This window comes from Apostichopus japonicus, chromosome 17, assembly GCF_037975245.1.
Source record: "Apostichopus japonicus isolate 1M-3 chromosome 17, ASM3797524v1, whole genome shotgun sequence".
NCBI lineage: Eukaryota > Metazoa > Echinodermata > Holothuroidea > Aspidochirotida > Stichopodidae > Apostichopus > Apostichopus japonicus.
In genome coordinates, this window is record NC_092577.1 from 35894648 (window position 1) to 35915574 (window position 20927).

The 20927-nt window shown below is 37.0% G+C and overlaps 2 protein-coding genes across 4 annotated transcripts in view; one reads left to right on the plus strand and one right to left on the minus strand.

The window, feature by feature from the left end:
• Positions 1 to 308: 308 nt before the first annotated feature.
• On the minus strand, positions 309 to 6791 carry LOC139954880 (ATPase inhibitor mai-2, mitochondrial-like). Its single transcript, XM_071954860.1, has 4 exons — positions 6632 to 6791; positions 3656 to 3707; positions 2141 to 2230; positions 309 to 1378 (listed from the first exon to the last, which is right to left on the minus strand). The coding sequence occupies exons 1-4, from the start codon at positions 6685 to 6687 to the stop codon at positions 1241 to 1243; spliced, it is 336 nt and encodes a 111-aa protein (XP_071810961.1). The 5' UTR covers positions 6688 to 6791; the 3' UTR covers positions 309 to 1240.
• A 1079-nt stretch (positions 6792 to 7870) lies between these two features.
• Positions 7871 to 20927, plus strand: part of LOC139954875 (arylsulfatase-like) — a 98489-nt gene continuing 85432 nt past the window's right edge. The window contains exons 1-7 of one of the 3 annotated variants that reach the window (XM_071954851.1): positions 7877 to 8263; positions 8721 to 8882; positions 12486 to 12604; positions 13981 to 14200; positions 15170 to 15334; positions 15665 to 15971; positions 17098 to 18794. In XM_071954851.1, coding sequence (XP_071810952.1) covers positions 8002 to 8263; positions 8721 to 8882; positions 12486 to 12604; positions 13981 to 14200; positions 15170 to 15334; positions 15665 to 15971; positions 17098 to 17551 — 1689 coding nt within the window. In that variant the 5' untranslated portion in view covers positions 7877 to 8001 and the 3' untranslated portion in view covers positions 17552 to 18794. Of the gene's footprint in view, positions 8264 to 8720; positions 8883 to 12485; positions 12605 to 13980; positions 14201 to 15169; positions 15335 to 15664; positions 15972 to 17097; positions 18795 to 20927 lie in introns of those variants that run through there. The other 2 variants (XM_071954852.1, XM_071954853.1) reach the window with 2 other exon arrangements.

A 20927-nucleotide genomic window follows, 5' to 3' on the forward strand; every position in this document is an offset into this window, starting at 1 on the left:
GTGTAGCTCCCAGACAAGCGACAAAAATAGTCAATTAACTTGTATAAGTATGGATGAGAGAAGAGGGGTTAATGGGGGGGGGGGGTAGAGGCTACCGTACTGTCTTCATTAGCAAATTCACTCTAGCAATATGCCAAAGCTGTATGCTTCAACTTGAAGATAATAAACTATTTAAACACATACTGACAATGAAGAAATGACTAGTATACAATCGATATTAGGACGACAAAGTCGTCCAACACAAACTAGAAATTATGCTAGAACATTTTATCGAGATAAACATTAAATAATGACTTTAAAAACATTACTAAATATTCTGATGCTTTATTGAGTCAGATAAAGTGTATTATTAACGTTAATGTGCAATATCAAGTTCTTCTTGTAAACAGGTAACAATGACAGGAGAAACAAAGGTATCATTGTTATAACATTCCCTCCATTTATATAACTTTCCACCACTCAAACTCTACAAAACTGTGGAATATGAGATATAATTTCATGAATGTGGATTAATTATAACCAAAGAGAAGATAATCAACCATAATCAATTTGAGTGAAAATGTCCAACATTTCTTTCAGCAGCATGTTAAGGTGACTAAAAATCTTATTCCCATTATCTGCTCTTCTCATGACAATGTCCCTCTTTAATGGTTGCTGTTCATAAATCATGACTGAAACAAAGGCCAACTAATTAGTCTCATATTGTGATATTTAGGCCGTGAAACTGCAAGAGTATTCGGTATGAGAACATCAACTGTTGCCGTAGTTACCTGTATCATAACAAAGCTAACTCTGCATATTAGGTTATAAATACTGTTGCGTCTGTTTCACACTTTTATCTAAAAACAACACAGCCCTCCTAAAGGGGAAAACTACTTTAACATTCATATTGTTCTTACATTGAGAAAAGTGCTTGTTATCATGTACATACTGATATCAAATACAGTGTTACAGTATTTCTAGCAATGGATTCATTCCACCAACATCGGCATTTGTATCGGTAAATGACTCTCCTTGGTTTTGCTTTTCTGGCCAACTGACAACTAACATATTACCCTGACACGGTCGCCCTACACAGCAAAAACTGAGATTTAATCTTTCGTACACTCTGACACTCACATTAAAATTGTTAGACTTTTTTAAACTGTTTATAACACAGAATCAAGTTAAGAACAATGCTTTGCTTTGTCCTTCTCACTGCACCAGAATACCACATCATCACGCCGTTGTCGAATGCCGTTTAATCGTCCCGCTCATCAATTTCTTTTTTCTTCTTGTGGAGTCTTTTGATGGCTTCCTTGTGTCTATTGATTTCACTCTCGTGAGCGTCAATTTCATCGTCGTGGTGTTTCTTTAAAGTCTTAAGTTGTTCTTGTTGCTATGGAAGGGAAGAAAAAAAAAAAAACTTTCACAAAGTAAACTTTAGATTCAGACAGTAAGTTCCTTTTCCTTTTATTTTATTTATTTCTGTAATTCTTAGGATGCAATATTTTTAGACTGTAATATTTTTAAGCTGTAATATTTTTTAAGTTGTATTATTTTATGGGTTTCTGTGAAGCTGCTTTGAGATCATTCTTTTAATGTAAAGCGCTATATAAGAATAAAATATTATTATTATTATTCCTGATATTTGTGTGAAATAGCCAGGAAGACTGAATGCGTTACACAACAGGGGATTTAGATACAGTATTTATGTTCCAACAACAAACAGCACTTTCATATATGGTGCTTGCCACTTCTGCATTGGTTAGGCAGTGACAACTGGTGAAAGATCAACCATTGCATTTCGAATATGTCGATGAGGCAACTTAGTGTATGTTGAGTTGTCTAAGTACATCAGTATATTTCTATATCAAATAGCTGAACATACCATGCCACTGAATAGATTCCATCAAACTGGTTGGTATGTTACAGTATGTGACTACATGCCATATCACACCACCCATTGGTAAAGCAATGAGTGGATGGCACAGGTTACTGTAGCTCATTCTACTACCAATAGTAGCAAAAAAGGAACCCAATCAAAGAGACTCTTTGTTCGTATGGTGCAGGTCACATGGTTTAGAACTTGAAAGCTTCTTCAGAGTCTGGACAAACAACCCTCCTTTTTAATCCTGGGAACAAAAAAGAAGCCACTTACCAATTTTCTGAAATACTGCTCTTCATGGGCAGCTTCCATTTTGCCAAAGGCACCACCAGCGTCACGGATACTTCCACCAGTTCCACCTCCCTGAAGATATATTAAAGTGAAAATGAGCCATAAAATTAATCCTTCTGAGTCCTTGCTCGTCATGAAAATGAAAATGTAATACATTTCTTAACCCTGAAGAGACAACGCAGAGCCTCTGATCTAACTTTAGGCTGGCTACTTCCAACTTTGTACCATGTTAAAAGAGCTTCAACATGGGCACATGGATCTGTTTGGAGTAACAACTCAACACTGATGATGTTGGAGAGTAGTAAGGGATTAGATGTTGGAGAGTAGCTAGGGATTAGATGTTGGAGAGTAGTTAGGGATTAGATGTTGGAGAGTAGTTAGGGATTAGATGTTGGAGAGTTGCTAGGGATTAGATGTTGGAGAGTAGCTAGGGATTAGATGTTGGAGAATAGTTAGGGATTAGATGTTGGAGAGTAGTTAGGGAGTAGATGTTGGAGAGTAGCAAGGGATTAGATGTTGGAGAGTAGTTAGGGATTAGATGTTGGAGAATACAGTAGCTATGAATTAGATGTTGGAGAATAGCTAGGGATTAGATGTTGGAGAGTAGTTAGGGATTAGATATTGGAGAGAAGCAAGGGATTAGATGTTGGAGAGTAGTTAGGGATTAGATGTTGGAGAGTAGTTAGGTATTAGATGTTGGAGAGTAGTTAGGGATTAGTCCCCTGATTGTCTTCTCAGAAAAAGTTTGCCAATTTACATTAAGCATGCACACGACTAATACTCTTACCAAGTTAGTGTCTGTGTCATGGAATGTAAGGAATGAAATCAAATTCATTCATCACCAACTCATTCACCTTCTCTTGATAAATCTAACTCTGGGAAATGTCTCAGTCTGATAAATTGCAATCGTAGTTTGAGTTAATACTCAGAAGGAATCTCAAAGTTGGCGACCAAAACAACTGTTAACTGTAGCTTGATACTGTATTACCCAGGTCTACAAATGTTTCGTTCGATGTCTATGTCTGTTTCTGGTTTAAACTGTACCAGCAAATAAATGCAATGGATGAACCAAGTTATGAACATTGATATTTATGTTCAACAGCATGCTACAGGGCTAAAGTATAGCTCCATATGGTACTGTATGACAGTATGTTACACTAACTGTACAGCATGAGAAAAGGATTTTTATGACAAAGCCTGAGTTGTCAAGTAACCAACTACCTTGTATTAGTTGTCAATTCTCATAAATAATGTAAGAGGCAAAGGAAATACAGTATGTGATTCTACACACCTACCATACTCAATACAACGGTTTCATAGTACAGAACTTGTACAGTATCTTTCAAATTCACAAGGCTTGAAGTGGCCAGTAACAGTACCCTTAGTAAGTCCCTACACTCTACAAATAATTTACACACTGCAGGTACTGAGTGTTTACCAGCGGTACCAGTATCAACTGCCAGTAATTATTGTAGTTAACTTCTGTTCTACACTTACCTTTCCTGCACCACTTCCCCATTCACCTGAAGAAAAGCATCGTGTTTGAAAACTGAAAGATAAGTTAAAAGAATGTTGAATTGAAATGAAAAACCTGCAATAAACCTCAGAGGTACAGTACCACAGTATTGTAACATATCATAATAAAGACTGATGGCCCACTACTGTATATTTTTAATGAAATAACAAACGACTGTATTCAATTGTTAAGTTAACTCTCACCCTTTACCTTTATCCCTCATTTTTATATCTGAAAATGCTAAGACAATATAGGACTGAATCTCAATTAGGAAATTGGAAGTTTGCTGGCTTAATTTACTCGCTTTTCAAGTTGTCATTGCAGATCCAATATTTTAATTTTCACATAGATGACTGACTTTTGCACTAATTTCAAATCTTTAAGCTATCTATGTAAGCCAAGTGTTACCTATGTTAGCCGAATTGCATAAGAACTTCAAAAGTTTCAATTCTATTTTTGTTTTATTCAAGTACGGTTTTTGAAGATCTTTCAAGTAACTTAGATTAGTTAGATAATTGTTTTTTCAACCATCGTTGATCAGTTAGCAGCTTTAACAGCAGGGTTTCCCGAACTTAACCCCCCCACACGAACCCCCTGTGGATGTCAGAGTTGTCCACGAACCCCCAACTTTTCGAGACACGGTCTGAATCATTATAATACTATAATATGCATAACAGTGCTTCATAAAAGATCCAAGTTCATAAACTTCACGACGTACTGTCATGCGTTCACCAAAGTCATGCAGCCTGTGTCTGTTTCATAATTCAGTTATTTATCACATGCACGGCACGGTACAGTACTACAATTAGTGTTCAAACGATTAACCTAATCGGAATCGGTACGATTTTTGCATAATCGGAACATAATCGGAACATAATCGGAATCGGTAAAAATTACGTGGAATACCAGTTATGTCATACCGATTATTCAAAAACATATGGAAGGTGAAAATATCATTATTAAAAAACATGTGGAAGTTGAAAATATCAACTGATGTATTAGGTTTGTTCTTTTACTACGAAATATTAAAATAAAGACACCCTCTCTACGTCTTTCACAATGTAATTTCATCAAATTAGGCTGCCAGGGTCGCCAATTTTGCTTGTGATTAGTGACTTCATATTTCTCGGCACAATAAGCATGGCAGCAATACCAATTCCGCGAATTAACGAATGTGCTGGACAGGGTCGGAAATAAGCGGGGACGACGGGCGATTCGCCCTGGTAAGTGCTAAAAAAGCCCTCCTAAAGCACAATTACGAGTGCGAAAAAGAAAAATAAGAAAATCGCCCTCGTTATATCAGGTGTCTGTGTAAAGTTAATTGTGACATGCGTTTGCTTTAGCTAGAAATTGCAGTTGAAGAGCGAATGGCGCAAACAGTTCTCACATCTCGCATCAAATTTGAAGCAGTGCGGGAGGTATGTTTAACTTCAAGTGCGTAACATTTTTATTTGTTCATAAACGGTATCATACTGAAAATAATTACAAAATAATGTCGGAATGAAGGCAATATGGATTTAAAATTTACACTTTGGTAAAGATTGAAGATGGATGGTTTGTCTGAGATACTTTTTGAGATGGATATTTTGAGTAACTATTCTTAGCCCATTTCAAGCCCTTAACAGGTGACATTCACGTCGAGGTGGTTAGGCCATTCGCTTAGCACAGTGCTGACTAGGTAGGATGTCATATTTCCATATTTTGGAATTAAAAAAAAAAAAAAAAAACTTTTTTTTTCTTTCCGAGAAACTCCAGAGGTAATTTGGTACATACAAAAGGATACCTTAGAGCCTTGTATTAAAACGAAGCAAAACGAAACAGGGGAAAATCACAACAATAATTGTTTCTGTCAAACTCTATTGCCGATTTCGTATAAACGGGATATTTTCTCATTTTCAAATAATCGGAATTGGTACGATTATGAAAAAAATAATCGGTAATCGGTATTTTCTGTTATGCATAATCGTTTGAACACTAACTACAATGGCCACATATGTGTATGGAATGCAAAAAGAGTTTGTCAATAGGTAAGACGTGTTTTCCTCTCATAATGATTTGACTGAATTTTTAGGAAATGTAAATGTCATCATTTCATATCTCCTTTTTTCTGCATTACCTTAGTCAAACTTGTATGTAGTCTGTCTGGTTCTCTATTATCTTGACTGAAAAAATTTTTTGCTCTGAAGAATGAAGACTCAGAGGATTAGGCACTGTGGAATTGGTACTCAGCTTTACAACTTGATAATTGCCTTTGACAACTTTGCTTCAGCTTTTTGTGTTTCTTCAGCTTTTCAAACAGAAGGAATACTGAGGTGTTGTCTTTAATTAAGAATGATTTATCTTCAAGTTAGAAAGATATCTTGAAATAATGAATTACCACAACAACAAAAAGCAGGGGGGCTGACACATTGATTCTAGACATAGAAGCTTCTTCTTCAAAGGCAAACTGAAACTGAAAATCCATAATTTGTGACACATTTAAAGTCTACAGGCAGACAGTCCATTGCAAAATGGATTGAGTAAAATTGGCCGGTAAGATCAAAGGAAACATGAGACGAAAGGAGGTGAGAGAGCTGGGGAGCAGAAAACTAAGAACTAACAACAGGATCTGAGATTTCTGTTTTAACAGTCTTTATGGAGTTAGGCTTCAGATTTTACTAGGCCTAGCCTAGGCTAGATCCTTAAAAATTATGGGGACTGCCAGTCCCTTCTGATCTTTCTCTTCTAAACTGATCTAACAGTATCTGATATAAGTATAGCTTAGTGATACTGATAGTAGCAGCAGTTAGTGCGTAGGCGCAGTCTTGTTACTTCGTGACTAAGTTTGGGTTAACATAGGGTTCATCAGCCTAGGCCTAGGCTCTACAAGCGATGTTACTTCGTTAGGCTATCGATGGCAGAGTCTCCTAACATTTAACACACGGCTCAAACCTAGAATGAAATTCACTGGCACTTACACAGCAGCAGAAATAGGTCGCCATATGCGTAGATTGGCTGATCTTGCCAAAGCCATTTTGGAAGTTTGATATTCTACCGACTTTTTCTTCAATTTGATGGGCTATGTGTGGCGTTACAAAGACGTAATAAGAAGACTGATGTATAGAAGATAGTTGTCACCAGTGTTACCAGCGACAATTGACGAAAAAACGCTAGATTTGCGAAAATAAAACCCTAGAAAACGGTAAATGGTAGTTTACCTAACTTTCGTGTTGTTTCGAGTCAATTTAGAACAGATTCGTAGGATGAATGGTCACCGATCACAAAATAGATTTTGAATAGTTGATTTGAGTGATAGTCTGACCCAGAAAATTTGAAAAAAATATGGAAATTTTCGGTAGGAAATTCCGAAGATTGGGCAAAAATACTCAAAATAAATTGGATCTGTCTCCAAGTAAGAATTTTGTCTAAAAAATCTGAAAAAAGGTCTATTTTTTTGTAAATTTAACTAGTTTTAGGCAAAAAACGCTAGAATTACCAAAATTAGAAAAAACGTGCGCTAGAACCCCAGAAATGACTAAAAACGCTAGATCTAGTGTAAAAACGCTAACTCTGGTAACACTGGTTGTCACACCAGTTTGTGTTTCAGCGTAATGTTCAATACCAAATCGACGCTAGCACTAGATTCGTCACTATATTCAGAGTCATCCTTAGATTCATATCTACATTGAGAGTCTCCAGTAGGATTATCATTCCCAGACACTGTTGAATGCTTTTTAAATAACAAATAAGAAGCCTGGTTTCATGCAATGAGAATATCGTTGCGGGAAAATTTAAACATTTTGGATAAGGCAGACCATTATTTGACTTTCCAGCAAATTGACAACACATATAGTAACGAATAAAGTGTTCTCGAAGGTTTATCCTTAAGATGTTTCATTGAAAATGGTTAACGCATGTCGCCTAATAAATTTCAACAATTCTAATGAAAGCCAGTTTCACGATTTGGAATGACACTTGCACCAATGAGTTGAGGTACGGAAAGGAAATACCTTATAATGGGGCTATAACATCACAAAATGGTCGAATTCAACCCAAAATGTAGGCTCAAGTATAACTGCGAAATAGAAGTATACTATAGGGCGACAAATTTGTGTGACTTAATGACCGGTGTGATCTTTGGACCGCGTTGTTACCTGTTCCAACTGTTTGTTTTGCAATATGTCAACACAGTAACATGCCATCGTAATGCCATATGCTGTTAGATCAACTAAAAGGGGAAATTTGGTTTGGTTTAAGTGTGTAAATAATCGATATTGTACAAATATAAATTTCAGATCACCCGGATCTTGCGTTCATTCATGTGGCAAGAAGGTGCTCTGCGAACATCATGGCTACACAGGTTCAATTCAGTCTTCATATCTTTTCTTTTCTCATCGCGATTTTGTTAACAAGTTCTACAATCGCACAAGATCAACCTAATATCATACTGTTTCTAGCAGACGATGTTGGATACGGGGATCTGTCGTGTTATGGCCACCCATCACAAGTTCCTGGTGGTATCGACCAGTTGGCGAAAGATGGTAAAAGGTTTACAGCCGCGTACGTACCTGATCCTAATGGCGTAGCTAGTCGTGGTGCCATTCTCACAGGTAATCGGGAGTAGGGATTAAGGGGGGAGGGGGTAGGTTGTCAATTTGTGTCATATTTAGTAAATGATGGGTCATTCCATATAAGAAGGATGCATGTTTGTGATGAACTATATTAGGTAATTAACAATAATATTATTATTAATAATAATAATAAAAATAAAAATAATGATAATAATAATGAAAATAATAAAAATAATAATTACAACAACAATACTTATAATGTGTAAAGTATACAGATTATGTTTTACGTGCACCAAGGGCCGGAGTTGCGTACCGGTTCAAAACTGGTATGCCGTTGAGTCGAATGGACTTTTATGAAGCCATGCACTGTGGAAGGTGCTTCCAGTCGAGACATATACAAAAGCTTCTCTTTATTTAACTGCGATTTGTAGGAATTAATGTTATTGATGATTTGATTTAACTATTTTCTTTCGATCTTTGGTTGTTCTTTAATCAGGGAGGCTGCCGGTTAGAATCGGTCTGTATGGATTAGATGGTGAGGATAGGCATACATTTACTGCTACACATTCAACGGGATTACCAAAAACAGAAACCACAATAGCGGAAGCTCTGAAAGAACACGGTTACGCTACTGGAATGGTTGGAAAGTGGAATTTAGGTGAGTAAATGAAATTATCGACGGATGATACTTTCACCTTAATTTGTCATTAAAGTCGAGCCTTTTTTATATTCGCGGCTATTTTGCATTAACTACACCAGTATGAAAGTGGTACACTTTTAATAGTAGATTTCGTGATCTATGACGTCACTATATCGTCACTATTATTACCTTTCTTCGCGTTCCATTGCAAGTGCAGTTACAATTATGGATTGTATAGGCTGCCTGTCTACACATACGTGCATATTAATTACCAAACAGTGTTAACATCGACAAACGTTATTATTTGTGCTTGCGTATTTACATTCTTTAATGAATTCCTATTATTAGTTTTGAATAAATCTTAGGAATATTGTTGAGTAACTTATACAGACTACATAAATTTAGCTAAAGCTTAAAACCTTAAAAAGAAAAATTGTCATCATATTTAATGCTTTATCTATATATACCACCGTCAACGCACAACAAGCCCGACATTCCCTCAAGTTTATGTCAAAATGAACGGCTGTGCTAATGACATCTTTTTGATTTTTTTCTTCCGAAATGACATAAGAAACGCCATATAAAAGACATGAAAAGTGAACACTGTGATAAAGTATGACACTTTATGACTTAGTGAATTATGATTATGTATAATGGTATAAACAATGAACTAATGACAGCTCTCTTTGATGGCAAAAATCATATCTTTAAACACTTTACATTGGATATGTGAACAGGTGCTGTTTACTTGTGTTTTATCGTTAAGGGGACAATACTATATATAGAGTCATCCCTTGATTGTAACTTTATTAAATAAAGACAATCTCAAAGTTGAGGATATAAACATTGCCATGAACGTGTGGATAGCATTCACCTCGATATTTACACCTAGAAGGCAAGGTGTGGTCAATTAGTTCCTTTTAAGATTTCGAAACAATGTTGTCATTTTAGCCTGTCTACCAACTTTCGTTTCACTATAAATGGTAACGGGCTCCATTGACGTACCCGCTAAACCGTTACTCATCAAGTTATGGGGTCTTTTAGTGCCCTCTTAGTAGTAGTGTTCATTAGGTAAACGCTACCCTCGCCAATAAGCTGACACCGCCATGGGACTTTCGTGGCACCCGCGATAGTCCCGTATCATGACCATGCATATGTTTAGCTAACAGAGTCGCAATTTGCAGCTACTTGTAAACAACCCTATACATTCACCGGTAAACAATTCTTACTATGTTCATCTCTATTTTGTTTTCTGCCCTAAACATGCATCATGCATTAACGTGACCTACTAAGGTAATTGGCTGGTGTAATGGTCCATTAGCTCAGTAGGATATACAGTAATACCGGATATTTCTAGTCAATGTTTTTGGAAATGTCCATTTAAACAGCTGAGATTCAAACTACATTAAAGTGGCTGACATATCATACACATATAGTCAGTTCCTCAGATTCCCACAAAAGCTAAATAGCAAAACAGGAAAGAAAAAACAAGTAACAGAGAAAGAACAAGCAAAGACAGAACAGGAAAAACCAGAAGCAGAAGAGAACAAGAACACGAAAAAAATAAAACAGTAAAATAAAACTTGACGCTGGTTATGGTATGTATGCGTGTATGTAGGTATGTATTTAGATCCTCCTGCAAGCAGGAACTGGCGAAGAAGCCATCATTGGCTTATCAAAGCCGCAAGCTGACCGAAGTCAGTCTCTTAGATTCATATTTATCGTCCATGATTATGAATTGTCAACAACTCTGTAACTGGACGACATACAATAATCTTGGAGTGACTCGAACTCGGGACCTTATGATTGAAAGGCACCGGCGGCGTTAACCACTGTGCTAACACAATGGTGTTGTAGTTTACTTTGTAATATTAAAATATACGAAAATACATTACTCATAGTTATTCTATACAGTTGTGTAAGTAGGCGTTCACAGAATTATTATTAACAGACGATTAATGCAAACATTTCATGTACTTCAAGTCATATCTATTAAATCAGCCCTCATACAACTTCAAGTTTAGTTGTCGCCTCACCAACTTTATAATCTTTAGTATTTGCCATCAATCATAATGAAGCAGAGTATGCATAAAACCAGATATTTTAAAAACCTCATTGACATCAATTTTAACAGCTTATTGTCGGTTCCTTATGTCATTTCTTTCCTTAACTTAAAAGATAAACAAAACAACCCCAAAGTTTCACAGACATTTAAGAGCAGGCATAGTTTAATGTGCTTCTGCTCGCGTCACGTTCAATAAACAAGGGTGTTAACTTAAATATTTATAAACGTAATCGATGTTTAATGTCAGTACGCCTCCCTACTTGGCTGTCTGTCTGCGTAAATAGGGTAATAAATTCGATCTACTTCTCCAAAGGAGAATTAAGGAGCAAATGCTATCTTCTTTAAAAGTATGGTAGAAACAAACTAGTTGCTTTTTTTACTCTTATTAAATTATTTCGCTAAAGTTTTATCTCGATGTTTCGGAACTTTATGGGAAAATTTCAATAGTTTAATATCGACATAAAAAAGATCGAAATTTAGACTTAAAAATGGGTACAAATGGATCACCTAATAGTTCACGCTATTCAATGTTTTGTCAATGTCCATGACACTTTATTTGATTTAAATTTTTGTTGGACAAAATTGCCAGTAAACCCCACTACCACCTCCTTCTCATTGTCGGCGAACCAGTAAGGCCCCGGCCGCGAATTTCTTTTTCCTGAACCTTTCGGGCAGTGTACGTGGAGTTTAGCCAATCAGAGCGAGGCTGTGTTGATGACGTACTACTCAGTAAAGATGGCGGCGTGCTTACCAAGGGTTGAAGTGAATGTATGATCGCTGTCTGATGTACAAATTTACAATGTCTTCAGATTGACATGACACTGTACTCAATACTGTAGTACTGGTACAGTAGTATGTTACGTACTTACAGCTTACACATCTACAAAGAAATATTTGTACACATATACAAGATGATCATGCACTAAAACCATGACATAAGTTATAATATCGATTTTCAATTCATAATATAATACTTGGACATAACTATTTGGACATGAGAAAAAGTGGAGGGAAAATCCACACAGGGGCTCGAACTCGCGGTCTTTCGTTTCCCACCTTATGTTATTGAAGCGACGCATTTACCCGACTGACCATCTTTACTGAGTAGTATGTCATCAACACAGCCTCGCTCTGATTGGCTAAACTCCACGTACACTGCCCGAAAGGTTCAGGAAAAAAAATTCGCGCCCCGGCCATTAACTGTATTAGATCATCATTCATGTTGCTTACTCATTGCCATATATATATATATATATATATATATATATATATATATATATATATATATATATATATATATATATATATATATATATATATATATATATATATATATATATATATATATAGATATATATATATATATATATATATAGATAGATAGATAGATAGATATATATATATATATATACATATATATATATATATATAGATATATATATATATATATATATATATATATATATATATATATATATATATATGTATTCATTTATTAAAATGAAGTGATAATCTTGTATCATAAATGTAATATTGTTTAATGATGTTTTCTTAAGGTATTAACGAAGAAACAGCTACTGATGGTTCCCATCTCCCTAAAAATCATGGATTTGATTATGTCGGGTACAATCTACCTTTAACCAATAGTTGGGGATGTGGACTTCGATCGAGTGACGTGAGTGTTACCTATGTTCCCCCTTCCTCCACCCCCACCCTACCTCTCTGGTCACCATCATGATCCCTAACACCCATTATCATCCGTTCGGCGATATGAATATTTCTTTAAACAAAATACTGTTATACAAGAAATCTTGCGTAAGTTTGAATTCTGTTTTCATAAGTTCATATCGGTTTGTACTTAATTTCGCCCACCGCAAAGGTGAAGATTCATATTAACGTCCCCTGGGAGAAGATTTAAATTTGCGTCAGTAAAACGTCATGCGGTAAATTATTATCATTTACAAGAAACAGAAAGAAAAGCCATGTTTATTGAGAGAGTACATCTGCGGAATGGGGGCGCAAGGCTAGAATACGGAAGATGGTGAATGTATAGGAATATAGGGGAGGGGGGCAGGGGAATGGATGGGGAAAGGTGGCATCAACTCTCCAGAGCAAGGTCACGACCCTGGTGACAGACACCGGGCTAGCTGCATTCAAAGGGAAATTCCCTTTGCATATCATGTGACAATTACATGGTAAAGAACAATATCCCTTTCCATTATTAGTTGAAAATCCTGTCTTAAATATCTTGTTCCTAGCTCAAGATATGGTTAATTGAATAGAACCTACTTTGACTGGCTGAATCCTCGACTCTTCCCTGGAGTGAATCTCAGTGGCTGGTCGGTGATGTCATAACGGCAAATGTTCTCTAAAAGCTTTACGTTTATAGTCTTCCAGTTGCTATCCTCGAAGCACAATACATTTGGAATGTTTGCTTATAGCATCAAGGTCCTCTCTGTACTTACAATTCCCCCCTCCCCCCCAAAAAAGTGCATTTTGGTTTGTATAAATATTTTATTCAGTCGTGAATAATTTTGTTAAATATCATAAAGAAGAACAAACAAATTTTTAAATTAATTGATGTGATGACATCATTCACTCTGCTGTTTGTTGCTGTACTCATATTTTCGCCATACAGAATGTTCTGAGGATACAGTTTTGACCTAAACATAAAATAAATGTCCATACTTTTGATGCAATCAATTTCAGCCACCGGAAAATCCCTGAAATTTTACCTGCGAGGTTTATGAAAACCAAACAAAACCGACAGTCTGATAATTTTGAGTTTTGAACTATTTTGTTTCCCTTTGGAAGAATCTAAAATAGCCAAAGTATGTTTATTTTAAATCTAAATAATTGATTACAACGATTTCCAGCCGTTAGTCTAATATATTAGCCATGAATATTCATGTTATCAAATAACAGACGGAGACAGGTGTTAAAATCTGTCGACAACGATTTGCATTAGTTTTGTACGCAGAATCAGTCTAGTGTAGTGACGTCATATCACTCGTATGGATTTTTTCCCTTCAATTTCTCAAAATTATTTAGCCTGGCGGTGGAACGAATTCTGATAACTGCTTTTTGTACAAGAATGACGTCATTGTTGAGCAACCTTTTGACCCTTCGGGCCTGATGACCAAATTTCTCGGAAACGCAGAGGAATTTATTCGTGAACATAAAGAGGAACCATTCTTTCTCTATTTTGCGTTCTCTAATAATCACGTGACCTTGTCTCCTTCGGACCAATTCTCAGACACGTCACCTCTAGGTAAGTAAATGTATTTACATTTATAGAATGATTAAGTTATTTCTTCAACATTAATTACATATCTGATGACGCTATAGGTTTCATGTATTTCTGAGCAAATATTTCGAGGGCTGGGGACTGATTGGTCGTGATTCCGTCACGTCATGGAAGAATCTGGTTCTTGGCCCTAGAATCTCCCGGAAAGCTCCTAGGCATGATATTGTTGAAAACGGGATAGTTCATGAAAACAGAAATATTTCAGTTAATAAGGCAGAGCTTCTGAATGAGATAAAGAATGCAGTGATGACCTAAAAAAATAACTTGAATCTATTGTCTACTAGCTAAAGTGTTATATAGTTGCAAGAAGTACTCAATAGATCCACATCCGGGATATATCTCAAACGGAGCGAACTAGTTAGTGCACTTTAAAGTTGTCGTACCACAGGAAATCGTTACATTGACTTACACACTATATTTGCGTCACTTTCTAAGACCTCTAAAGCACAGATAAAGTTTTCAACAGACGTACCATCACGCGGTAGCTTAGTGCTTGGCCTGTCATGGGCACCTGCAAATTTCCATACCATGACCGTATCGATTTTGAGCTAGAAGAGTAGCAAGTTTAGCATGCTGAACCCCGACAGTTCCGACTGCTAGCTGGAGTTATATCCATACTTAAACCAAATAATTTCTAAAAAGCCTTAAATCACCTTCAATCCTCCTCTGTTTCACACCATCAGTACTATGATTTCTGCTCTTCGAATAAATGCAGGGCAAGAAAATGATGACTGAAAATATACCAAAGATACGCGGTATTAGAGTCATGTTAGGTCTAGTTAAACTTTCGAGCGGATGTACAATACTGTTATAGGTCTATGATACCTTACAATATTTCGTTAATGTCTGTGGGAGGCGGCCGGTTTGCGCCAGTCCAGACCTACCTCAGACAGCTTTCAAATAATTATTGACATGTTATTTTCTTCATACCAGGCACGTATGGAGACAGCACTAATGAAATGAACTCAGCTGTTACCGATGTTATGGATCTCCTAAACGATTTAGGGCTCAGAGAAAACACTCTGGTAATCTTTCTCTCAGACAACGGACCATTTTTAGAGATGTGTTCCAAAGCCGGGTTTGAGGGCCCTTTAAAAGGTTAGTTTAATTGCCAGAAGAGATGTTTGAGTTTTAAGAAGGGACAATGTGCATTGAGTGTGCTTAAACTATACAAATGATGACGTAACAACAAATATTGAGGAAGCGTGAAAGAAAGGGGAATCACTTCGGTTTGCTGAGTTGTGAAACATTGTAGAAGTACATTGCCGGTCTGCAGAATACAGCGAAATTTTCTTCTTTACAGAAGCGGAAACCACTTAAATATCTACATGTTTATTTTGATATGATTTCATCATAAATGTGGGAGACACAATGTCAACTCTGTCTTGATGACGTCATTGTCATGTTTCCTTTTGATTTTTTCCGCAGGTGGCAAGTCCACAGTTTATGAGGGCGGTATTCGTATTCCGTTTATAGTAAGTTGGCCTGGGCAAATTCCCGCAGGTAGCGTATCGCGTCACACGGTCAGTTCCATGGACATTTTCCCAACCATCCTTGACGTCATAGGAAGGCCTCTACCGACAGGTATCACTTACGATGGGAGCTCACTCAAATCCATCTTGTACGAAGAATTTCTGATGAGTGAAAAATGGGGGTTTGAAATTCAGTCACAGATGGCACCTGTCCATCCAGAGGGGTTGTTTTTCTATTCTGGAGAAATATTGACAGCCATGAGGTAATCCCGTGCACGTTTTATTCCTCGTTTCCACCTTTTCATGAATTCTTGTTCTGTTTAGTATTCTATCTTTTGTTTTCTTCTGTTTCGTTTTATTGTGTTGCTCTGGGTCACGTTTCGTCTCGCACCCCCCCCTGCCCTCCCCCATTTTTGTTTTGCTTGCTTTGAAGTTAGGTCTTCTTTGCTTCATTTCCTGTTCTTTCTATTTTCTTCTTCTTAGTTTGATTTAGATCTAATTTGTTTCATTTCCCTTTTTTTTAATCATTTCCTTTAATTCTTCATTTGCTCGTTTTGCTTTTAGACCGATACCACTTGTTTCATTCGTTTCGTTTCGACTACATCGAGCACCCTTAAAACGTCGGAGCATTATTTGAATGCACTAGAGAAGGACGAGGAAGGGCTTTTGCCGCCTGTTTAAAAAACTCCTCTGTTAAACTTGATAATTGATGACTTTGATGGGTCAGTAAGAATACAAATAAACATGTTACAGCTATAGGAATACTTCCTTTAAGAACTTGTAATATGTTCTAATAACCTGCGGAATGATACGCGTATGGCCAATTAATGCATTGTCGTGCTTCTATGGGATACAATTATATAACTAAGAAGCAAAAAGACCCTCATTCCCGGCCCATGCATGTCAAAACCAAACCCCATTAACGATTTAGATATATTAATTAATATCCATTCTGATTTATAAATCATTCATATATGTTACTGCGGTTATTGTTATTTTTAGTTCAGTGAAAAATATTGTAAGAAACGCTGCACGTCTTTTCTAAGTTTTCTATCAAATTTTAAAAGCACCAAACGTTTCTTTTTTCCTAAGAACTTTTAAGAATACATTACTCAACCTATATTAACGCATTACAACTTGATTACATTTTTTAACGTAATTTAATTGAGAGAAAGAAAGGAGGGGCGATGGAGAGTAGATAAATCTTAGGGCTCATATCGTTGGTTAGAACGACCATGAAAAGTATGAGAAATATTATAACTTAGCTCAATGCAAGGATTCATATCGCAATTGCACGCAAATATGGAAATGTAGTGACGTTTTGAAATATATTATGGGGAAAATTGATTTCTCCCCCACCCCAACCCCTTTCTTGTCTTTGTCTTGTAGGTTCGATGGCTACAAAGTCCATTTCCGACTGCAACCTCAACCTCTAACTACCCGGGTAGGATTTGGCGAAGAATGTACAGAGGGCGCCCCATTAATGGAATATTACGCTGGATGTAGAGAACCTACTTGTTTTACAACTCAACAAGTTCCAACTGTTTATCTGATTGACGCAGACGTCGGAGAAGGATTTCGATTCACCAATTATTCAGAGATTGCCGTTTTCGACCCCGGGTTTGAGTGCAAGATGATGCAGTTGAATTTTGCCCACGTCAGTTCGATTGTGAGAGGACCGGATCTGCTTTCATCAACCAATCAAATTGCTGACTTACAACCCTGCTGCACATTACCTGGGTGCCCATGCGCATCAATTGGTGGAAGAGCTAGTGTCGGAAAACCTGCGTATGTCATTGTCTGCTCTGTGGCTATTCTTCTGTGGCTAATATTGAGTTCATAAGTAGGATTAAGGGGCGACGGAAGAGTGTTCAATTTTGGGGTTAGGGTGGGGTGTGGGAGGGGCAATAGGATATGTGACCGTCGAATGGATAGGTCAAAGCACAAAGTTAACTCAAACGTTCCGACTAAACGAACCTCTCTGTTCAATTCGTATCACAAATTTAATTACTTGAATGCTTTTCCACAAGAGGTCACTTTTTATGTCAATTTTTCATATTTTCAACAACAATGCTTTTTCTTAATAAATATTATGTCCTAAAATTTTCATTAATGAGGTATTTTCTACATAATAGAATTACACTTTTTAATTAAAACTTGAACAAAGAGAACACCCTCTTTACGAATATGGGCCCGGTCGAGGGTTGTTTTACAATATGCATAGCCGCCAAAGGTTTGCAAATGAGACACTCGAACATTCCATTAAATTTGTTGAACAAGGATCATAATTCTATTAAACTATATTGAAATAATAATTCATCGATATTTCACATTGCTGGAGCAACCAGTAGCAACCCAGTAGTAGCAAGTACAGCCGAATAGTTCTATGTCCATCTCTCTAGAAATAGTTTAAGTATAAATAGTAAATTGCACTTCAGCAAGCAAACGATAAAAGTAGAGTAGAATGTTATACGTTATAGAAACAAGTAGTACTATCATTACGCAATAAAATTCAAAACATTTAAAAAGGGTAACTGGATACATCAAGGACCTACTCCCTGATGGGCAGGAATGAGATGCAGAAAGGCGTGTAGGGGTGGGTAGGGGGTGGGACTGGGTGAGTTGTCCGAAATTTATACACCCCTATCACTAAAATTTATAGCTTCCCCAGCCCACGTGAAGTGTTTTCTATAACATAATGTGGATAAATTTGTGATTTGTGATATTTCAAATAACGGTGTTACAAACGTCATTAAGTAACCCCCTCCCCCCCGCCTTCCTCCACTTCTTTGCAAAATTGAATTCTTCCATCCATTGATACGAACAACATATATTGTGTTTGTGTGTAACCTGTGAGTAAATGAATATACAGATAAAGTACTTTAGAGGAAAGGTTAACATGATAGAAGAGTATGAAATGAAACATTTCAAGAAATTTTCGAGAAAAAGAAATTCTTGATCACATTCGTGTTCACCATGACTTATATCAGATCCTTTTTGTAATGGTTTTAATATCGTAGCATCATTTATATATACTTTGAGATGAGAATTTTAAAACGTAGAGATAAATAAAGGTTTTAAAGTGATCTTCATATAATTGTCGCCATCTGTTCTATGTTTTTGTTTACATACCAGAGAGGGATCAGACATGGAGAAAAGAACGAAGTATATATTGAGCCTTTTGAAGCAACAACGTCATCTTGATGGGATTTTTTCGACCCACTGATATAATTATAGCAATATAATAAATAAATAAGCGATATTAATACAAAATATCTACCACGATTAACTCAAGAAGCTGGTTTCATATTCAGGGTTATTCTCTCATACAGTTGTATCAGTATCTCAGACCAGTGATAGTATTAACACAACTGTGAAGTTAAGCTTATCAATATATTTGGAACATGTCATGAACTGTCTTCATGCATGTAAATAATTCACTGCTGATGGATAAATAAATCCCTTTCGCGAATAAACTCTCCTTTTCGATAAGAAAACTACTGCCGAAGCTGGAGCAGATTCCCTACGCTGCAGGAGTTCAATTTTCTGTGTTAAACTAATAAAGTTTCCAATACCCCTCTCTCATTAATTCTGAACAATAAAACTGCATTATTTGTCTTGATAACAATGTCTACGAAAAAGAGAAGTTGGATAGACACAGACATACACACACAAACACACACCAACACATTTTTGGCATTTATCATTGGGTGGACTCCTTCCCCTCGTTCTCAGCCTTATCTGTATTTTGAATGGTCCCATAATTGGATTGTTATCACCCTGGGTCTATTTTACCTCGGGCATGCGTACTGTTGGGCATGCCAGCATGTTATCAGACTAGTGTTACATTGAATGCCGGTATAATAATCCCGTAAGTTACGATTCTGGTTAGGACTTGTATAGTTAGATCAGAATAGGATTGGAAGACTGCACTGCTTTGTATTACTGCAACTGTTAGACAGATATTTGTTAGGTAACATTCTGAAGAGTTCAACAAATCAGTTTCTAATCACATCATCCACGATCGGACGGTTAAGTTACGCTATATGACATATGCTTTTATGATTGAACTGAAAAATATAATTTTGGGAAAATTGAGACAACTTGTGAATAGATCATAATAAATAACCTCGGTATAGTGCAATGTTACACAATGTCATTGAATAGCGCCACCAATTTCCCTCAAAGACCCCAGCCCCCCCTCCCCTCTTGCTACGGACTCAGGACATAGTGGGGACTAGTGCCGGCTTTCCTCTTTCCTGAGCTATTATATCCTGAGTCATTGTGCCTGTCAAAGGCACACGACATTATGAAGGCATGCAATGCGTGGTCAGAGTGAAAGTCCTGGTCGGGCCGTGCAAGGCACGGCTCCTGCAGGTTAATTGGATTTTTTTTATTGGAAAAAACAGACAATCGAGCAATTTAAAGTAGCAAATGAGGTGGAGGACAAACAGTACAAAGATTGGAAGGACGCTATTCAATAAAGTAATATTACCGGCTCCCCTCTTTCCTGAGAAGGGAGCCGGCAAACTACTCATTGAGTAGCGCCACTAATTATTTCTACTCAATAACCACTCTCTTACTACTTTATTGAATAGCGCCACTCACTTCAGATGCAGATCCACTAGTGATGTCACCAAAATTGTAGGGAGGTTGAATCTGATTCTTGACAAACGTAAGCTATAAGCATCATGCCATTAATATCCATCCCATATAAACACACCTTGGTTTGTTGTCTACCCATACAAGTCAAATGACAACGGTTTTTGTCATTTCTTAAGTTCATATGCGAGGTACAAGTTTGTTTAATTTTTTGCAACATTTCCTATGAGTACTAGTGTACCGACTGGTTAGCCTAGTGGTTAGAGCATCCGCTTATCAGCCGGAAGGTTCGGGTTCGACTCCAGGCCGATTCATTTCAAAGACTTTAAAATGGGACCTACTGCCAGCTTGCTTGGTGCTCAGCATATAACTTAGGAGTGGGGGACTATGTGTCTGATCTGTAAATATGATTTAGCGCCCTCTGTAGCAGCTCATCGTGTATAGTCCACAGTGACTTGAGAAAGATTATGGAATGACAGACGGTTATAGGCACTGCGCCATGATCGTCTTCGGGCGGATACCGGCGCAATACCGAATGTACTTGTATTAATAGTGTTGAACAGTGTAAAGAACTATTATGCTATAGCACTGTCAGAACGGTAGTGACAGATGACTCG